Genomic DNA, 21,164 nt, shown 5'->3' on the forward strand with positions numbered 1-21,164 from the left:
TGGAGATTGATGTATATGCCACGAACCAGCGTTTTCCAGAGAAGTTAGTGGGCATGGCTATTTCGACAATTTACTGGGCTATAAGCTTACCTTTTCTTCGGAAGTGGCAATTGTCGAAATCCATTTATTCATGGCGTGATTAGGCGGAAATACTTCCAATAGAATGGAGATTGATGTATGTGCCACGAACCAGCGTTTTCCAGAGAAATCAGTGGACATAGCTGTTACGACAATTTACTGGGCCATAGGCTTACCTTTTCTTCGGAAGTGGCAATTTTCGGAATCCATTTATTCATGGCGTGATTAGGCGGAAATACTTCCAATAGAATGGAGATTGATGTATGTGCCACGAACCAACGTTTTCCAGAGTAGTTAGTGGGCATGGCAATTTCGACAGTTTACTGGTCTATAGGCTTACCTTTTTCTCCGGAAGTGGCAATTTTCGAAATCCATTTACTGATGGCGTGATTAGGCGGAAATATTTCCAATAGAATGGAGATTGATGTATGTACTACGAACCAGTGTTTTCCAGAGAAGTCAGAGGACATGGTTGTTTCGACAATTTACTGGGCTATAGGCTTGCCTTTCATTCGGAATTGACCATTTTCGAAATGCATTTATTCATGGCGTGATTAGGCGGAAATACTTACAATAGAATGGAAATTGATGTATGTGCCATGAACCAGCGTTTTGCAGAGAAGCTAGTGGGCATGGCTGTTTCGACAATTTACAGGGCTATAGGCTTACCTTTCCTTTGGAAGTGCCAATTTTCGAAATGCATGTATTCATGTCGTGATTAGGCGGACATACTTCCAATAGGATGGAGATCGAGATATGTGCCAGGAACCAACGTTTTCCAGAGAAGTTTGTGGGCATGGCTGTTTCGACAATTTACTGGACTATAGGCTTACCTTCTTTCGGAAATGGCAATTTTTCAAATGCATTTATTCATGGCGTGATTAGGCAGAAATGCTTCCAATAGAATGGAGATTGATGTATGTGCGACGAACCTTGCGTTTTCCAGAGAATTAGGTGTACATGGCTGTTTCGATAATTCACTGGGCTATAGGCTGATATTTTCTTCGGAAAATCCCTATTTTCGAAATCCGAAGGATGGAAATATATGTATATACCACAAACCAGCGTTTTCCGTGCAAGTTAGTGGACATGGCTGTTTCGGCATTTTACTGAGGTATATACAAGATTACCTTTTGTTCCGAAAATGCCAACTTTCGATATCCATTTATTCATGGCGTGTTTAGGCGGAAACACTTCCAGTAGGATGAAGATTGATGTATGTGCCACGAACCAGCGTTCTCCAGAAAAATCTGTTGACATGGCTGTTGCGACATTTTACTGGGTTATAGGTTTACCTTTTTTTTCAGAAATTCCAATTTTTGCATTCATTTATTCATCGCATAAGCAAGCGCCAGCAGGCGCACTAGCATGAAGAGGCATATATGCTCCTTACCAGCGTTTACCAGAGAACTGGGCCGGCCTGGCTGCGCCGATGTTGTAGAAGGCTACAGGCTTAGCTTTTTGTTTTCTGTGAATGACAGTCTGCGCATATCAGTCTATTAAACGCACTAATCGGGAACACGGGCATTATCATGGGGATTGGTGAATGTGCGGAATGAATGCTTTCCATGGTGGGGTGTGGAGCTCGCTTCACCGACATCATAGTAGGCTGTTGGCTTACGTGCTTTTTTTTCGAGAAGGAGGCGAGGGGAGGCAGGGAAATCGGGGCACATTCATTTATTCATCACCGAAATCGCAGTCAGCACCTGCATTGGCAGGGGGAAGTGACACGCCGTGTACGCGCCGAACCACCGGCACCGCACATGATGCTTGACACTTCGACCGAAATCTCTTGGTGAGGCCCTTCCTGCGGGGGAAAGGTCGCAGGGTGATAAAGACTCTTTGACGGCCAGAAACGCCATTGTCCTATTCAAAGTAATCAGGTCGTGCTATCGTCCGCGCTTCTATCTCTCAATGCCAATAATTGGGTCGCTGTGCGCGGGACAAGTCGTGAAAGACTAGTGCCTCAAGCGGCTACACACTTAGCCTTCAAGAGCACGCCGCGCTTCAGTGGAGGCCAAATGGTGAGATTTTTTTGGACAGCTTTTCCTTGCTGTTTTTAAAAATACGTTTCTTCTTAGGCGGGGCAGCGATGGAATGCGCTATATTGCACGGTTTTCTGCTTTGTTAAATAAACGCCAGAAAGCAGGGGTCAGATGACCTTTTAGTATAGCAAATCACGTTCGGAAAAGCAGGCGAAAATCGGTAACAAAACATATCAGTTGTACATAGCATGTCGTGTTGAAGTGAAAAGAAGAAGATATGGCACTTGCAGTACGAAAATTTAAGTAATAGAACTTCTATGTGATGTATTGTCTGGTTTTTAGAGGTTAAAAAATATGGGTGTTACTATATGAAATCTCACTTGGCTATAATTCTTTTCTTTCTTTTTTTTCTGCGATGATCTGCCGTTGTATTTATTTAAAGCTGAGGAAATAAAGCAAGTATGCCTTAGTTCTGGTGTTCGCGCACAGCCTAAGAGACCCACATATATTTAAAAGAACAGATCACCTCTTTTTAAAAACCGTAAACATGTGTATTTTGTCATAGGATGCGTGCTACTAAGCGGGTGAAAACTAAATCACGGGAGCGTAGTGCTCTCTCTCTCTCTCTCTCTCTCTCACACACACACACACACACACACACACACACACACACACACGCACACACACACACACACACACACACACACACACACACACACACACACACACACACACACACACACACACACACGTGTGCGTGTGTGCGTGCACGCGCACGCGCACACGCACGCACGCACGCACGCGCGCAAGAAGAGTTTAATTGAGCCCTTCATTGCAGCCTGTACGAGTTGAGGACCAAGCCGATGTTAACAATCCTTTACTTTAAATGATAGGATTTTACGTGCCAAAGCCACGGTCTGATTTTGTGGCTCTCCGTAGAGGGGGACTCCGGAATAATTTTGACCACCTGGGGTCCCTCAACGTGCTCCTACATTTAAGTGCACGAGTGTTTTGCATTTCGTCCTCATCGAAATGCGGCCGCCGTGGCCGGGATTTGATGTCGCAACCTCACGCTTAGCAGCGCAACATCATGGCCACTAAATAACTACGGCGAGTCCGATGATACCTAGCTACGAAATAGCAACATAGTGCCCTGACTAATTGCATAAAAGTTTAAGTATGCTTTATTTTTTTTCTTTTACTTTACTCTCCGTTAGCTTCCTTGTTGCATGTTGTTCGCTCTTTGCTGTCCTTAGGAGTAGGCCACGCTGTGAATAATTCATCTCATTGAATCGACAATTTTTTGCGGGTGTCATCATACTCATTGATCAACTGTTTAATATTAATGCACGCGCGCTAAACGAGACATATCGTGCATGAGGCTCTACGTCGTCGGAGCTGTCTTCTTGTTTCATTGCCATATTGAGGTTATCTTCCATTCCTTTATTAGAGGTGAAATATGGTAAAGTTTGGCTACAAAAGACCTTGGCTATGTCAATATCTTGGCTAGGACAAACACCAAAAATACAGATATGTGATGAAGTAACTACACATTCATAACGTTTAACGAAATAACAGAACACTAAAGAAGCAATCCCATAGACAAAGAAAGAAAGGTAGAGAAAAGGAAAAGAATGTCGTGTAGGAGAACAACACAAGCATCCTTCTAAGATTAGCGCATATTCTATCAAAAAGCTGGAGCAGTCACAAACACGAAACAGAGAAGGATAACGGGTTTTTACTCGTCTGTTTTGTGCTTTTGTCCCTTGCAACATTTTGCGACAATACACGCAAGTCACAATGCAAGACCAACTTCTTCCGCAATTACTCCTAAGGCATTACCTTTGCACAGTATATGCAAAAGCTTGGCTGGATGATTTACAGTGAAGATCTCGTTTCATGTTCCAGCTTACTCCTTCCGCGCATCCGGTGTTGAATCATACCAGGGCCACCACGTTGGAGCCACTATGCTTCGACAATTACGACGTGCCTTCGACCTCAGACATGGATGCCTTTCTTGGCGAAACCACCACCTGCACGCCTTCACCGAGGTGCCGGCCCGCGCAAGTTGTGGTCATGGGTGTTGCGAGGTGGTTTGGCCGCACCGTAGCCCAGCGCATCGTAAGGCACTCGAGGAGCAGCCACTGCGGAGGTCAGCAGCTCCTGACGCTTGACCTGGTCATGCTTCTGCTGACCGAGAGATACGCGCTGGAACATTGCTCGATCGAGATCTACGTCAGCCATTTTCCCAGCTTCTCGAAGCTCTTCATGGACGACCTCGAAACGCAGTGCCGGGATTTGGGGAAGGCACTGCAGAGTTTCGACGTCAAGTACGCCGCGGTATGGCACAGGGAGTCGTTGAACGACTTCCGCGCGCGAGTGTCGGAGACAGGGGTGAAATTGGAAAGCATGAGCGGCGCGGACTGGAGGTTTTTGAGGACACTGGAAAGTGAGTGGGTGATTGCGTGAGGCGCCGGAGGGGGGTCCACACATTGTGGCATCTGAGCCTTTATTCACGGATCGCACGATTTGTTTCCGGCGCTGCCTAGATATTGACACGGTGCTGGGTGAACCGAGCTTCAACAGTTGTCATCCAAGTAGGGATGCAAACTAAGATTGAAGAGACGTCATCACTCCGGCCCGTCTCGCGATGCGGGTGAAGATGGGGAGGGGAACGTAAAAACTAATCACCTCATTCGATGCCTGCCAAGTTGCCATGGAAATCTCCAGTTGCATCTTGAGGCTTGGCTCCGTTTGGCTCGTCATGGAACTGTGCTGTACAAACGAGCCATCAGTTTCGACCTGCGGCGTACACTTTTTCTCCGGAATAAACGCTAGACGGCTTTTCAACCAAAGTAAGTTTGTGTTTGATTCTCAAATTCCGATGAGTTAGTACTATGAATTCGAATTTACTCGCAGGAAAGAGCAACAAAGGTAGTGCTGCTGGTGACCAGGAAAAAAACACCTTTTAGGACAGCTTGCGGGGACCTGGCCACCACAACACTCAGTCGTTACAAAGGGCATTTTCGTTAGCGGGGTTATTGCTTCTGAGAAACTGAAGCCCCTTTAACTTTAACGTTGCGCAAACCTTTACAGATGTTAACACTGTGAGGATTTTTCGCAGCGTTACTTGCTTACCGTAACCTTTACCGCCCGATGCCGTGGCGCAGTCAGGCTAGTGCTTTCGTAACTGACCCATATTCACGCACAAAAAAAGTTCATATGCTAAACTTGCTCGTGAGAGCAGATGCCAGCGAATGCCATGTTGAGTTTATTATTAGCAAAAGCGCTTCTCCAATGGCGAAAAGCACACACAAAGGAAAAAAAATAAACTATTTTAATTGTCATTTTGTGAACAAATATAGCGATATTAGCAGTAATGCATGCTGAGGTTTGATTTTGCAGCTCCCGTTATGTGCATTTTTTAATCCGAGTAAGTTACTGTTAAGATTTTTCTGAGAAGAGGGGGGGGGGAGAGGGGTGACAGACCACACGCTTCGGTCTGCTCTGCTAGACTGAATAATGAAGCATGAAATGTTACTCATCATAACACCAATACGCAAAAAGGCGAATTGTAAAAAAAAAGGGTGCCCCTGATAAATTCTCCTATTCAAATGCTCTCAGATGAAGCCTGGCTGTACAGGAGGCATCCACATCACCCCTTCTTCCCCCGCCCATGCAAGCTCCGCGATAGTCTTCCTAAATATCTGCCCTTAAATACCTTGGAGTCGAAGTATTTCGTCTCACAAAGCATAAGCAAGATTTTTCTTTCTTTTTTAAATAGCAAGTTTAACGTAAATGGAAGTTGCTGCGATATCTGAGGCGGAATGGATCTTGGACACTGACTGGCTTCAGTTCTGTCATTGTAAATTTGTTTGAAAGTAATGCTTAAAATTTGACTATTTGTTGGGGTTTCATTTTATTGGAAGTTTGCCAACTATAGCCCAGTGCTCAAAGAGCACAACTACGGATCCGAGCTCACTAACGCCGCAGAGCACTTGGAAGCGCACTGCTGCAGATGCAAACGTAAGCCCATTATCGCTGGCAGTTCAATCCTAGGAACGTCATGGATAAAAGCAAAGTGAAAAATTGTGAAAGAGTCCGCCATGCTATCTGGAACTGTTGGCGTGTGTCAGCGCCCCTTCTGTGACTTGGACAAGGCAAGAAGTGAATTCTCTGAGCAGAAGACAGTCAATAATTTTATATAGTTTCTCTTTTCTTTTGCAATACGTTTTCAAGTAAACGCCAGTTGTTGGTGCTTCACTTGTTCAGTCTCGTTCCTCTGTGTTCGTTGAAGTTATGGGGTTTAATGTGCCAAAACCATGAACTGATTAAGAGACACTGTATAGGGGAGTTCTTTGGTTTCATTTTGATCCCCTGGGGCTCTTTAAGGTTCACCTAAAGCTAAGTCCACGATCGTTTTTGTATTTCTGTATCATCAAAATGCAGCGCCCGTGATCAGGTTCGACCCCGCTACCTGGAATCGGCAGCGCAACGTCCTAGCCAGTAAGCTACTGCGCCGAGCCTTCTATGTGCGTCCTTGTTTGAGTTGTTTCCTTGCGCCAGCGCGATAAGATGGTGTCTGAAACTAAATAATTAAAATTCTAATTTCATAACTTTCGTTTGTTGGCTGCATGTACTATACTGGCGGAACAAAACGCGACAGGGCACCTTTAAGTGGAACACTCCATGTTTGCAATTACTCGAGAGTGCCCTGTCATTTCGCCAAGTATCTGGCCTGCATTCACAGAAAGCCCTTACGCGTTAATTACGTTTAAGAACAAACTCCAGCCAATTCTGATGCTGGACATATTATTAGTGAAGGCGGCCATAAACAATGGCAAAGAGCACCTACGAACAAAAATCTTTGTGTATTCAACCCCTGATAACTAAAGGTGCTTGGGACTTTGGTCTAAATGTATCGCGCCAAAACCACGCTGACGTTGCACGAACTGAATATATGCTAAAAACGAAAGAATGAGCATTAGTGATTCCTAAACTGACGCGTTTCATTCCGTGTGTATAGTACACCGTCCTCTGCCATTCTTTCTGCAATAAAGTCGGCCTACTCAAGCACTCCGCCGCAGTTTATTTGTAAAAAGAGAGGGGAAAAAACGGTCTGATATTTTTTAATAAAACTGGCTCTGAGTATTCCTAAACGCATGTGCAACCAGCCCTCTTGGGTGAATGTGGGCGTTACGCCGCCACCGAGAAGGGTTGAACTTTCTCGGAACAGGCGGATATTGACGGAATGATAAAACAAGTGTTCCGCCTTGGTTAAACCGGAAACGCTGGCGTAGTCCCCGAATAAGAGCGGATCGCTACCGGAAGCAGGAAGTTCGCAGCTTGAGAGCCTGGGAGCACGACTGAACGTTCCGACAACTGTTTCCTCGAGCTGTCCTCTTTCGCAGAGGCCTGTCCGCGACGTGCCGTCGAGTACGCGATCCCCGTGAAACCGGACTCTCGTCTGACCTTCACCAGAAAGACAGCCAACGTTGTTAAAGTAAATTGTATGAAAAAAAAAAAAGAAAGCTGCTTACGAAGCGAAGCACGATGACTTCGACGCCCATTTCTTTTTTCTTCTTTTTTTGAAATTGCCTCAAGCCTTCACAGAAGAAGGAATTAGACTTTCCGCGTTCTTTATTTTGCAACCGCAAAGTAATGAATAGAAGAAGCTAGTTCTGGCACGTGGAACTAGTGAAAGAACGCCACGAAGCTACGAGGGTTTTCCTTCGAGGTTTTTATTAAAGAGGGTTTGGTTGTCAACTCTGCCAAAAGGGAATGCGTCGTGCACAGAAGAAGCTAGTTCTGGCACGTGAAACTAGTGTAAGAACGCCACGAAGTTAGAAGGGTTTTGCTTCGACGTTTTTACTAAAGAGCGTTTCTTTGTCAGCTCTGCCAAAAGGGAACGTGGCGTGCACAAGCCAAGCCGCTGTAGTAAACCACGTGTATTCCTGAAATCAGCCAGAGTAGCTCTAGACGAGATCACCGTTTTATATCTCGCCGCTAATGCACGTTGCCTGCGCGCCAGGCATATCCGAGGGCCCGGGCCGGGCCCTAAACAATTTAGCTCACACGGTACAAAGGTCCCGACATCGAGGTGCATGCCAGCTCTGTTTTGGGCAACCGCCGTTCACCCCAGGAAGGGATCGCATTTCGAACAGATAATCTTGGCGACTGGCTGACGCTCGCCGGATTCGGAGACGTCACGGCGGCGCGTGCCAACGGTGAAGATGTATTGTGAAAGACGAGGTACAAAACTGGAAAAGCAACGACGCGAGTTGGCAAAGACAAAAAAGGAAAAAAAAATGAAGTCGGATTAGAAGAGACAAAAACAATGGGAGAGGGCGTGAAAACACGACACACAAGGAAAAAGGATTAAGCGAGAGCCGTAACGGGAACGGAAAGAGAAGTCAAGGAGGAGAGGAGTAGGGAAGGGATGGGGTGAGGGGGGGGCGGCAGTGCGGTATACGCTGGAAAAGCGCTCTCACGAGGCAAGCATGCACGAGCGTATAGTTGGGCCACGTCGGAGCTGACGTGCGGGGCTTTGAAGTAGAGGGCTCGCGCCGTCGGGTGGCGTGTGCGAAGAGGGGGGGGGGAGGAGGGGGCGTGAGAGAGGACGGCCGCAATAGCGCGGCGTTTCCTGCGCTGATAACGCCGTCGGCCCGCACGAGCTCGGCGCCCGTATACGATGGTCTCAAAGTGCGCTCCGCCGACCCCCACAGCCCCTGGCCGGCGTTCTACGCTATCGTGGCGCCTCTATTAAAGGACGACAGCTCCCCGAACGCGGCGTGTGCATCTTCTCTCTCTGCTACGTGGCTCGGCTCCTTTCGGTCGGCGCTAGAGCGGCCGGAACACCTGTAAGCAGCGCACACCGTCCGGCGCTCGTCGGGTGACTGTGACAACGCCGGCCTTCAACAGCGCTCCGGTCTCTCCCGCAAGGCAGGCCCACCGCTGCCGCCTCACACAGCGAGGACTACAAAGCGAGCCTTCGCTCTCCGCATCGGCCGGCTCGGAGCCGCGAACCCTTCCTCTCGAGAAGCATTGTTCTCGGGAGTGCAAGCGGCGAAACCCCTTGGAGAAGAAAGTGCACGTGACACCTGCGACGCTGTCAGTTCCTTACCTTCGCACAGCGACGGCGCAGTACACGAGTGCGAAGCTGCTTCGCAGGAAGGAAATAATGGAGTGCTACGAAGACCCCGAGAACCCTGGCCAGGTTTACGTTCGCCTCCTGCGTCAGGACCTGCTCGAGGAGCTAGTATTGTCTAAGAAGCGCGGAAGATTGGTCGTGATCCTGGTCGACGAGGAATTCCTCGTGTACCGGCCGACCAACGGCACCAAGATGACCTCTCCGCCTAACGTCGACCTGCTGGTCAAGGACATCTGCAAGGCACTCGGCCGAGACCGCTGGAACGCAGCGGGCAGCAGCCACGCGATGAAAGATTCGTCGGTGCACATCTTCACGGACATGGACCTCTACGAACTCTCGGACTTGCTGGCAAAGGAACTGGACGTTAGAGTGTTCTGTCATTTGTTTCATCGGATAAGGTGATTCCGCAGATTCCCTTCAGCGCAACGTTTCGTTGCGACCAGCGGTGCATATGACGTCACGATGGGACCAACATTTCTGCGGACGTCTGCCACCGCAAAACAGAACTACACAGCAGCCCGAACTTGCAGCGAGCAGCAGTCGAAGGCCTCACAGAGTCCCACAGCTGTGCGCACGGCTACGCAGTGCAATTGTCGCAAGGTTGAGAGAAACTTTAATTTGTTCGTCGCATCTGTTGTCAGAATGCTTTTCCGGGCAGCTGTACTTTGTTGTATTCTCAGCAACGGCATCGGTCAATGTGTCAAGGGCGGCCGCCACGTGTTCAACTCACGGAATTTTTTTTTATCGCCTTACTGGGTGGCATGATTGTATATGTGTATGCGTGCATGATTGTGTGCTTCGTGTCCGAGACTGACCGTGACGCCGTGTTGATCATGCCGAAAGATCGTGATTTTGAGGGTGGTGGTGCGTGAAAAGAACCTTCGAGGGGTGTAACTGCATCGCCGCCTTGCTGGGCGTGCCTTGCGCTAAGGTGCAGTCGAGTGTGGAAATACGCCCCGTGTCAACACGTGTGAGACCATTGCAGCGGCCTTCCTGCTAGACGCGAGACAACGTGTCTAGCAGGACAACGTGCCTAGCAAAAACCACTACGCGTGCAGTTATTTTTTCTTCTTCTTTCGTTTCTTCTCTATCGCGTTTTTCTTTCGGCAGCCACCAATGGTTGCAAATGATGAGGTCGAGAGAAAAATGAGATGCCTTGCCTGTTTTCATCCATTGTTTCCTTCAATTTTTTTTTGTGTGTGTGTGTGTGGCCTATGCAATGGCTTTGGCACAGGGCACAGTGTAGTTAGTTGTCGAACGCATGGAGGAAGTCTAGCCCTGCACTGGAATTCCTTGCTGGTAATTTTTTTTCATTTCGTCTTATTTACCCTTTCTCTTGATTGTCCACGTCACATTCTTTTGAGAAGGAGATCTAAATATTGCGTAATTTACACCTTAAACGATGTTTCTGGAGCGAGAGTGACCATGCCAAATGAAAAATTGATTATGCTGGAACAAACACCGTTCATCACGGGCATCCCATCTATGTCAATCAGTGCATTATTTAGTCTTCTGCATGCATGCCGAGGCTCTAAGGTTTTCGGGAACATTTCGGAGCTTTCGAAGAAATCGGAGGGCCAGTCTCAAAGGAAAGCAGTCAGAAAAAAGCAGCTTTTGACAACACGAGCCTGGTGCAATATTCGAGCTGAAGAAACCCGATTAACTTATCGCTCGTTGATGGCACAACACATGTGAGGGCCTGTTATGGTAACAGTGATCTCAATGTAAAATTTTGCTGTTCTCTGTATTTATTCGCATTCGCTCTGCATTCTGGTTATGGGCAGTCATACAAAAGAATCAAACCCTCAATGACTAATATCGGGGTGCTCTCTCGTAAAAAAAAAAAAATATATTTTAGGATTCCGAGATGTTTTAGTTGCTGCCCTGCACTGCTTTTGTACTTTAATTCATTACACTTTGACTTCTTCCTCTCTTATTTTCTTCCGGATTTTAAGATTTTGGTGCACTTGCCATCGCTGGTTGCGGAACTGGAGTTTTAAAGAGTCATGCTTTTGTTTCAATAATAATAATAATAATATTTGGGGTTTTACGTGCCAAAACCACTTTCTGATTATGAGGCACGCCGTAGTGGAGGACTCCGGAAATTTTGACCACCTGGGGTTCTTTAACGTGCACCTAAATCTAAGCACACGGGTGTTTTCGCATTTCGCCCCCATCGAAATGCGGGGCCGGGATTCGATCCCGCGACCTCGTGCTCAGCAGCCCAACACCATAGCCACTGAGCAACCACGGCGGGTGTTTTGTTTCAGAGAACTAGGTCTTCACAAACAAAATAGTAATAATAATAGTCATAAATTGTTGCTTTAGTGCTGCGCATGCACACACAAGCACAACGATGTTTTAGTCTATTTATTTTGTTAAGCACTGACTTTACCATGGATTTCGTACAAAGCAAATAAATGATCTTATACCTCCTTGAGTTCGCGTCGTTCCCTCTGTCTGCGAGCAGAATGTTGTTATCAGTCGCACGGGGCTGTTGCATCCGCAAAGTGGACATTGCCCGGTTATCTGCACACGTTTCCTGTCGTCACCGAATCGGCTAAAAAGAATGTATCCGATATCGTGCATTGCAGGACACACATTGTTTATAAGGTTTATTATTTGGGTGAGAAATTGCTTTAGCGTGAGCGTTGGGATTGTGTTGCACTGAGAATAACTGAAGATAAGATGGAGGGAGATCCAAGGAAGCCCAGAATCGTGCAACAACGTAAGCCGAACTAACGACGAAGATGAAGAACGCGAGGCAGAATACATCAAGTCACACTTCTGTGGTTCAGCATCAAGTACAGCGCGTATCGGTTGATTTTACGTTATATGTATGACGTCAGCATCATTTTAATAATCTTTTTACTCTTTTAAAATGTCGCTTTAGTTCGTAATAAAAAAATATTTATATATGGCCGAGTAGATATATTGCACATAGTACTATATTGTCGCGTGTGAGATGAAATTTTGGTGCCGTTAGCTCAGGTAAAGAATTTTGGCAAGACAGTTGCACTCTTCGTGACACATAAGGTGACTCGTACTGTTTTCAGGGAAAACACGGGGAAGGCGGGAGACGAAAATTCAAGACGACGAGCAAGACGAGAACAAGGTGAAAAAAAATATGGGGTGTTACGTGCCAAAACCACTTTCTGATTATGAGGCACGCCGTAGTGGAGGGCTCCGGAAATTTCGACCACCTGGGGTTCTTTAACGTGCGCTTAAATCTAAGTACACGAGTGTTCTCGCATTTCGCCCCCATCGAAATGCGGCCGCCGTGGCCGGGATTAGATCCCGCGACCTCGTGCTCAGCACAAGGTGAAAGCAGCAGTCAACGTTTCGACAAGTGGACTTGTCTTCTTCAAGGCGACATATGCTTTCCTCGCCACTGCTTTTACCTTGTTCTCGTTCTGCTCATCGTCTCGTACTGTTTTAGTAAGGCACGTAAAAGAGGTGGTGTAGAGGCGATCGTGCATGTGGAATCAGACAGCGCAGAGCGCTGGAGGTCGTTAGACTCGTCTCGCAACGCCAGCGTGAAGCCAGTGTCGGGTATGCGCACGCGTCTCGCTGATGGTTGCAGACACCGATGAAAACGTTGCTCGCCGCTCCTACCCCCCCCCCCCCCCCTTCTGTCCCCGGAATGCATACATACGCGCGTTTTGCGGGACGATGCGTGGCGCCAGGATGTATAGCTCTGCAAAAAATAGTAATAATAATGAAAAAAAAACGATCTCGCTTGCCGGCGCCGCTTCTGATGTAGAGTGGCGACGGCATTCGCTGATACTTCGTGGGTTACTTCCTCTTCCACCTGAAAAAAAAAAGAAACCCCACTAACGAGAGCTTGAGGCAGCGTGATGACTGCTAGTCTTCTTCACTTGGTGTCTTTAAAAATAATAGTAACATGGCACAAGCATATACTGGGACTAAGAACAAAGGAAGGTGCAGTAGCGAATAGAATGAATGAATGAATGAATGAATGAATGAATGAATGAATGAATGAATGAATGTGCCATGAAATTAAAGAATATGCAATGGTGCGCATTGTGCAGAGAATTTCGGAAGACGAGCAAAACACGAAACGTTCGCCCACAGCGAGTAAAAATAAAGCTAGTACATGTGTTGGTTGATTGATTAATTGATTTATTCGTGGAATTTAACGTCCCAAAGAAACGCTGGGGCTATGGGAGAGGCTGTATTTGGGGGCTGCGTATTAATTTTGACCACCTGGGATTCTTTAGCGTGCGCCTAACTCGTCCAGGCCGCGGCAGCCCTGTTCCGACGAAAGCGGAATGCAAAAAGAAAAAGGAAAACACTCGTGTACCGCGCATTGACCTCCGAGGATGAGTTAAGCCTTACGCTTGCTGACAAATATCTCCTAGTCGGATGGAGGCGGACTGCCGTGCATCTAGTTTACCATGGCTGGGCCAATTCCTACCTGGATGCGGACTTTGGTGTTGACGAGATGCGTAGGGCTCTGCATGGACTCAATGGTAGATCCGCACCGTGCCGGATGGCATCTCCAACTGGACGTTGCGAAAGCTGGATGATAAATCATTCGCATGCCTCATAGAGGAAATAATGAAATTTAGGGGAATGGAACCGTCCCATTGCCTTCGAAGGCTGCTCTCGCAGTTCTCACCCCCAAACCTGTCAAAACCTCTAATGTTGACAACTTGAGGCCTACCCACTTACATCCTGTGTGGGTAAGGTAGTGGAGCACGCGGTCCTCAATCTACTCTCCCGGTTATTGGGTAATAACGCCATTTAACCCCATAGTATGATAGGATTCAGAGCGGGCTTATCCACCCAAGACACTATGAAACTGATAAAGTGTCAAATCATAGACTACGACTAGCTCTAGCGACAATCAGGCCGTTTTGGAACTATATTGAGAAGGCCTTCGATAACGTTCTAGATTCGCATATTCCAGACTCGATATCTCGGCTCAATCTGGGCGAGGAAAGCTGCCGTCCGCGTGGCCGATCTCAAATCACAACTTCTGGAACTTCCCGATAGGGGCACGCCACAGGGGGCGGTGATTTCCTCCTCTTTGTTCAATATAGCCATGGTCGGCCTCAGCAGAAAGCTTGTCGAGATTAAAGTCATCAAACACACCATGTATGCTAATGATAACGCTATATGGTACACAGGAGGCAATGATGGCCATCTTGAGGGAGCCTTGCTGTAGGCCGTAGACACTATCAAAACCTATCTCAAACCCACCGGCCTCAGATGCTCCCCCTTGAAGTCGGAACTCCTACTGTATAGTCCGAAAAAAGCTGGTCCAAGGGCCAAGGGTTGGACATCGTTAGAAGACAGAGACATTAACCTATATACTATAAACGGTTGCCGCATGTTCAGAGTCGATTCCCTGAAGGTTTTGGGCATGATCCTTGAGTGAGAGGGTACAAATGGCAAGACTATAGGCAAGCTAATTGCTAAAACTGAAAGTGCCGTTCGTTTAGTTCGGAGGGTATCAACTTGGTATTATGGACTCAAGGAGGATAACCTCATCCAACTAATGCATGCTTTCGTTCTGTGCCACGTTACATACGTGGCAGCCATGCATCGATGGAAACGGACAGAGCGGGATAAATTGAATCCAGAGCTTTGGAAGATTACTAAGCGGGTTCTCGGATTACCCGTATACACTTGTACAAATCGCTTAACGCAGCTTGGCATTCACAACGCGCTGGAAGAGATTGCAGATGCCTAGGAGCGTGCACAGCTAACTCGCCTCACTACAACTAAGGCAGGGAGATCCATCTTGCAGGAACTCGAATGATCACCCCGATAAAGTAGCGGAGGAGTTCTCTGACGTTCCTACGTCGATTCGTGAGAACATTGTGGTCGTGCCAATACCTAGGAACATGCTACCCGATCATAATCGTGGTAGAAGGAGGGTAAGGGCGGCTAACCTACAGTGATCAGCGACAGGTCAGCCTTGTGGATGCCGCCTCTTGTAAGTGACGTCGGGCGTTCACCATAGTCACTGTCGATGGCCGGCAAGGAATCACCGATGCTGCCTCTGTTCGGACTAGGCGCTCGGAAATTGCTGAACACATGGTTATTGCACTATAGCCCTGTTGGATAGCCCACGGGATGTTATCAATAGCGATTCGAGGTCTGCCGTTAGAGCTTTTGAAAAAGGCATCGTTTCCAAACAGGCCCTCAGACTTATTCATTTATTGGTTCCCCGCACATCAGGGTCAGCTAGAGGGTGCTCCTTCCAAGCTGAACGAGTCGGCTCACGGGACTGCGCGTGAATTTGCCCCCCACGCTACCCCCGACTACTCGGAAGACGACTCCCCAGAGGACAGGGACACACCCTCGACCTACAACGAGGTTACTGAACACTACCACCTCAGCCGTAGAACCTACTTCGTTCCTCATCCGTGGCTCAAAGATCTCAAGCATTAGCGCACTGTCTACTACAGACGAATATGTATCCCGATCCGTCGCTCTCACATATAATCTATCCGGATACTTACACCGATGGTACTTACCGCAAATGCGGATAAATAGCCACGTTAGAACACATGCTCTGGCGGTGTGCCCGGTCACGCTCTATCATCGATAACAGCTCGGCCAGAAGGGAGCCGGTTCTCCGCAGCCCTCTTCTGGCTGACCAACTCTGGGCCGTCCAGCAGGCCCGCGATGCTGCCAAGAGGCTTGGCCTTCCAGTTCCCACGTGGAAGCCGAGCGCTTCGTGATGACTCGCGATCTGGAGGACCTCAATAAAATTTAGCATACCATACCATACCATACCATGCCGCCCATTTGGTACACGTTAAAGAACCACGGATGAGCAAATTAATCCGGAGCGCCACTAGTACGTCGTGGCTCATGATCTAATCGAGGTTGTGGCGCTTAGAAAATCCATAATTTAATTTTTTTCAACGTGCACCTAAACATATGTGCACGAGAATTTTTGCATTCGACCCCCATAGAAATGCGGCAGCTGCGGTTGGTGTCGAATCCGAGACCTCGAGCTCAGCTGCGCAACGCCGTAGCCACATGAGCTATACTGCGGCGGGTACGGAATGGTCTTGATAGGTTACGATCAACGAAACAAAGGGTGCAACAAAATCATCCTAACGCTGTGTAGGACAATTTGGCACACACGCCCCACTTCGTCATGTGCGCGAAAAACACTTCTCAGCGGAAAAAAAAAGGAAAACACGCATTTACCCGGTTTCTTTGGCGCTGCCTTATATATAAAGGTTTCAACATTTCATGCGAGCATTGTTTTGAGGAGTGGGTATACCAACTGCCGACAAACGCTCGACAGCTGGAAATATTGTTTCTATTGTTGGAACGTGCTTCCTGAATATGACTCACATTTGCTAGCGAGAAGAAAGCTTTCAAGGTGCCCGATGAGTTTATTCCCCGTTGCTGCATTTTGATTTACACTTTTTGCTCGAAATAAGCATTTCTCTTTCTTTCTTTCTTTCTTTCTTTCTTTCTTTCTTTCTTTCTTTCTTTCTTTCTTTCTTTCTTTCTTTTTCTTGTATTTCGAGATGATAGACAGTCAGCAATTCTCGCCCTTTGTAGTGAATACACGTGAAAAAAATTAAAGTGCTGGTGCCGGTGGTGTTTCACGCTAGGGTGAGAAGTGCGCACCGGCTTTTTCTGTGTGGCCGCCCCTGTGCCAGTTGCACCAAGCGTGCTTCGGTCCATATTACGAGGAAAGTGGTTTACAAGTGATTTTTCGTCGAGACCGTATAGAACATCAGTGGGACGAACGAGCCCTAATTTCTTTTTTTTTTAAGTAAACGCGGTCTGTTCTACAGAAGTGAAATCAGTTGCAAACTACTTCTAGGCACGTCATTTACTCGTACCACACAGAAAATGTCAATAGTTTTGTTCCACGAGGGAAGCAGTCAGAAATAATTTTGTGTTGCCACCTAATTGCCCCCCGCCCCCCAATGGGGACATATTCCGTCTACTTTTTTAAAACATACTGTAGCTTCAATGGGGAAGGTACGACCCATTTTTATTAAATAAACGAGTTGGCGTGTAGAAGCGAAACTAGTTGTAAACTATTTTTAAGCAGCTCATTTACCCGTACGACACAATAAATTTCAATGAATTTGTAAGTAATATACGCCGTCCTACAAAGAGTTAGGAAAAATGTATTGATGATTTTGTTTAATTTAGCAAGCGCATACCTTAACACACCAAAAAAGAAAAAAAAGGAAACGAAATGGAGAAAGAAAAAAGAAGAAATAAAAGTCAGACAGAGGACAAGCGCTAACTCGCAACTGTTTTGAGACGGCGATGCGATCAATGATGGCAAAACAGAAGCAGGACAGTCGTGAATCACCGCTTGTCCTGCGTTATCCTTGTTTTGTCCCTTCTTAAGGTGTATGCTTGTTAAAACCTGAATGCGAAATTGCCTTTGTTACGCGGAGCAACATTTACGACTATCCTGCAGCTTCGAGCGCCATGACGTCACCTTCGCAAAGGTATCACTGTGTATACAGACCGTTGCGCATATGCGCTCCGCCGCGAAGCAGCGCGCAACCGACAAGTGAAGGGATATGCAGAGAGAGAGAGAGAGAGAGAGAGAATAAACTTTATTGCAACGCCTCTCGCCTGGAATTGTACGAGAAGCTTGCGAAAGAGTCGCCGGCACTCACGTCGTTGCAGTCGAGTTGCACTGAAGTAAAGAGAGAGAGAAACAAAGAAAGAAGAAAAATAAAGCAAATTCCGCTACGTGCCACCACAACGTCTGCAGGGCATTGTGGCCTCGCAAGAAGAAATGCGGTCGCTACGAAGGCTGTCGCCCAAGGAACCCATGCGTTTGTTAGGCGTACTTTGGTACAGCAAGGTTATTTGTAGACTTTGTTGGAATGACCTAATTCTTTATTCCGTTACCTAGGACACAAATGAACGCTTAAACCTTCCCTCTTTGTTTTTTCATTGTTTTTTTTTTTGCTTTTTTTTGTCTCAATGTATCGAGTTTCTGAAGTTTGAAGAAAATTCAGTGTCGGCGTTTTTATTGATGGATTTAGTTTAGAGAGAGGTGTAGAAAAAAAAGTAAGAGGGATTGTAGCAGATTAATCTAGTAATACAGCTCAAAATAGTTTTCTTCAACCCCGCAGTGAAGGACTGAAAATTGAATTCGATAATTTAATGGGGGCGGGGGAGGGGCAGGTGGGAGGCACCTTTATGTAATCCCAAATGGTATACTACAAGAGCGTTTTTTTGCAGTTCCACCTCCATCAGGATGCGGCTGCCGTGTCGGGAATCAAACCCGATACCTCCTGCTGTTCATTAACTGAATGAACGCCACATGCATTCATGCATCGCGGCGGGAGTTGAGCTTACGGCGCACATAAGTACGATAGGTTGAGAAAGATGCACAGGAATTGATCTGGCACTGAAGATACATGATGTTGGGCCTTGTTGCGTCGTACTAGAGGAAGCTGTTACACAGGGCCAACATCGACGCGACCTATTTAAATGTGTGAAAAACGCAGAAACGTGTTTATAAGACAACCGCTGGAACAATTTCAGCGACAATTGTTGGGAACGGGGGAGAAAGTGAAGTTATGTCGTGAATGTAGAAGCACAATTTTGATTTAGGACATGAAAATTTCTGTACGAGAATTCCCGGAAATTTGTGAGTTAAAGAAAAAATGACGCACGAAGTTTACAAATCCGCACTTAATTTGCTGAGAACAAATGCAGCAGTTCTGTAAAGTGCGTTCGTTAGAGCGTATAAAGCGGACAAACTTGGTGATGAATGCGCGTGAAATCGTTAGTGTGTTTGTGTGGGTTTTGCAAAAGTGCGACTCACAAATTAGTGATATATTACAGAGCGGTGTCCACATGAGTTTTCTCCGCCGTATGTGCATTATTGCTATAGCAATTAGATGGAGATTCCAGGCGCTTTTATGCCGTCGGCGTCGCCGTGATGTTCCGTAGGACTGAAAGCGCGTGAGGGTGAGCCGGCGAACGCGCTTCAATCTCGCGTGCGCGAGCGAGGAACGCGGCCCGGATGCGTGCCCTCTCCTGTGGCGCGCGAGGCAAGGGGGTCAGGCGAGGGAGGAAGAGCGTTCTTCTCCGACGGCTGCTAGGGTTCCTGGATGTCCTCCTCGCCCGCCGCTCCGTGCAGAGTGGAGGCAACCGCGGCGTCTTCTATATTAGCCTCGAGCTCCACCACTGGAAAAGTGGCGCCACCGTCGGCGTGACGTGCTATTAGGGATCACGTAGACATAGCGGCCGCATCGGCTGCTTCGGGAGCGCCGAAGCGAGATGAAAACGAAAGTTTAAATTCCCTCGTACGCTGCGGTCCTCATTTAGTGGCGAGATTTTCCCGCTTCGAGTCTCCTTTACAACGCTTGAAAGCACTACAATAGGTAGTGGCTGCCTTTGAAGGCGCGCAACATGGTAGACTACAGCTCGGTGCCACAGTGCCGGACGTGCGCAACGGAGCGCGGTGTCAGCCTTATTCACACGTAGCCGCAGGACAAGAAGCTGCGTGAAGCTTGGCTCGCGAAATGTAAAACTGGCAAACAGTCATCAGCTACAACTTGGGTATGCAGCAAGCGCAGACGCGAGGAAGATTTCTGCTACGGCGCCGGGTCTGCGATGTTCGTAAAACGCTCACCGAGACGCTCGCCCGACTAATGTCATGACGGTTTGGTCTATGAACTCGTCGATGCTGTAGATACTGGCAAGTTCACTGGAGTGGAAAGGGAGCGGTAAGAAGCACATTTAAAAGAAAATGTCATATGGTCATGTTTGTGTTATGAATTAATGCATTGGATTACAAAGAAGAAGCAGCGGGAAATCGCACGCTGAGAACACCGATAAACATAGTGCGACGCAACTCGATAAATAATATTGAAACGTCCAAAAATTAAAAAAAAAGATTGAATCGTCGCGAAGGCACACCACAGTCCCCATAGGCGTCGAAGTCTCTACAATGAAATTATCTTGAACAGCTCTGATAGCGCCCACGCAACAATGGTTGCTTGTATACTGTAAAATTATCATATTCTGCGGCCTAAAGCTCATGGCACGGTGCGAAAACGCGCACGCGGCGAAAGCGAAACAGTGCGTGGACAAGCATGCAGATGCGCAATCGGTCGCTGCGAATCTGTGCGATCGCTGCATTGAGGCTTCATTCTATTACGCTCCACTTAGTTATACAAACGCTATAAGAAGATATTTCACATAGTTTGCTCTCAGCGTTTACCTTCCTTTCACGCAAGAAGCCGGTTCGGGAGACTCCATCGCAGCGACCGCGCGCAGTGGCGTTCAGTATACGTATTCGGTAAAGAGATAGCGTCTATAAACGATTCTGTGCTTTCAGTTTGCGCAAGATTATTATTTAGAAAGTACAAAAAACTTCTCTCGTTTCGAAGGTACTTACAGAAATGTCCGGGAGAGCTCGCGCGTGGTGTTTTCAGTGAGCGCTGACAGGAAAACCTATGAGGAGCGCGCGGCGTGATCCCTCATACTACGCAAGGGAGGCGCTTCCGACAGATGGCGACTCCGTAACTCCTCGCCGCCAATACGGCGCTGGCCACGCGAATCGCGGACGCCGTAGTAGTAGTTGGTTCTTTATTCTATGGTAGGCGCCTTTGGCGGGCGCCGTAGGGACGCATTGCGGGAGCTCGTGTGTCTTGAAAGCGATCTGCGACGTGGCCAAAGTGCGCGCCCGCGCGGGCCTCATCTTCAAAGCGATCTGCGATGTTTGCAGAGTGCGCGTTGTGCCGGTAGCTTCGTATGCGCTGTACTTTCGACGTTTTCTTTGCGTTGAAGCGACATATGCATGGAGGTCAATGGGCTCGCGGCTGCAGCCGCGTTTCCTAACTCCAGTGTTTTCACAGACAGTTTCCGCTGTCATCGAGCGAGATGTATTCGTGTTTGCCTTTGCACCGAGCTGGTTAAATTAGTTAAATCACGTTGATGGGCTAGTTGGTTTGAATCCA

At 47.5% G+C, this 21,164-nt stretch overlaps 2 protein-coding genes across 2 annotated transcripts; both read left to right on the plus strand.

The window, feature by feature from the left end:
- Window positions 1-2,007: 2,007 nt before the first annotated feature.
- On the plus strand, window positions 2,008-5,034 carry LOC142584406 (uncharacterized). Its single transcript, XM_075694550.1, has 2 exons — window positions 2,008-2,102; window positions 3,972-5,034. Exons 1-2 carry the CDS (start codon window positions 2,100-2,102, stop codon window positions 4,530-4,532), a joined length of 564 nt encoding a protein of 187 aa, XP_075550665.1. The 5' UTR covers window positions 2,008-2,099; the 3' UTR covers window positions 4,533-5,034.
- A 3,660-nt stretch (window positions 5,035-8,694) lies between these two features.
- Window positions 8,695-11,653, plus strand: LOC142585505 (uncharacterized). The gene has a single exon (XM_075696299.1). It carries the CDS (start codon window positions 9,244-9,246, stop codon window positions 9,613-9,615), a length of 372 nt encoding a protein of 123 aa, XP_075552414.1. The 5' UTR covers window positions 8,695-9,243; the 3' UTR covers window positions 9,616-11,653.
- Window positions 11,654-21,164: the final 9,511 nt, after the last annotated feature.

Source organism: Dermacentor variabilis, chromosome 6 (genome assembly GCF_050947875.1).
Source record: "Dermacentor variabilis isolate Ectoservices chromosome 6, ASM5094787v1, whole genome shotgun sequence".
Lineage (NCBI taxonomy): Eukaryota > Metazoa > Arthropoda > Arachnida > Ixodida > Ixodidae > Dermacentor > Dermacentor variabilis.

Bases quoted from the DNA above. Each gene is read 5' to 3' on its own strand.
- LOC142585505 (XM_075696299.1), top strand. From the start codon at position 9,244: ATGGAGTGCTACGAAGACCCCGAGAACCCTGGCCAGGTTTACGTTCGC.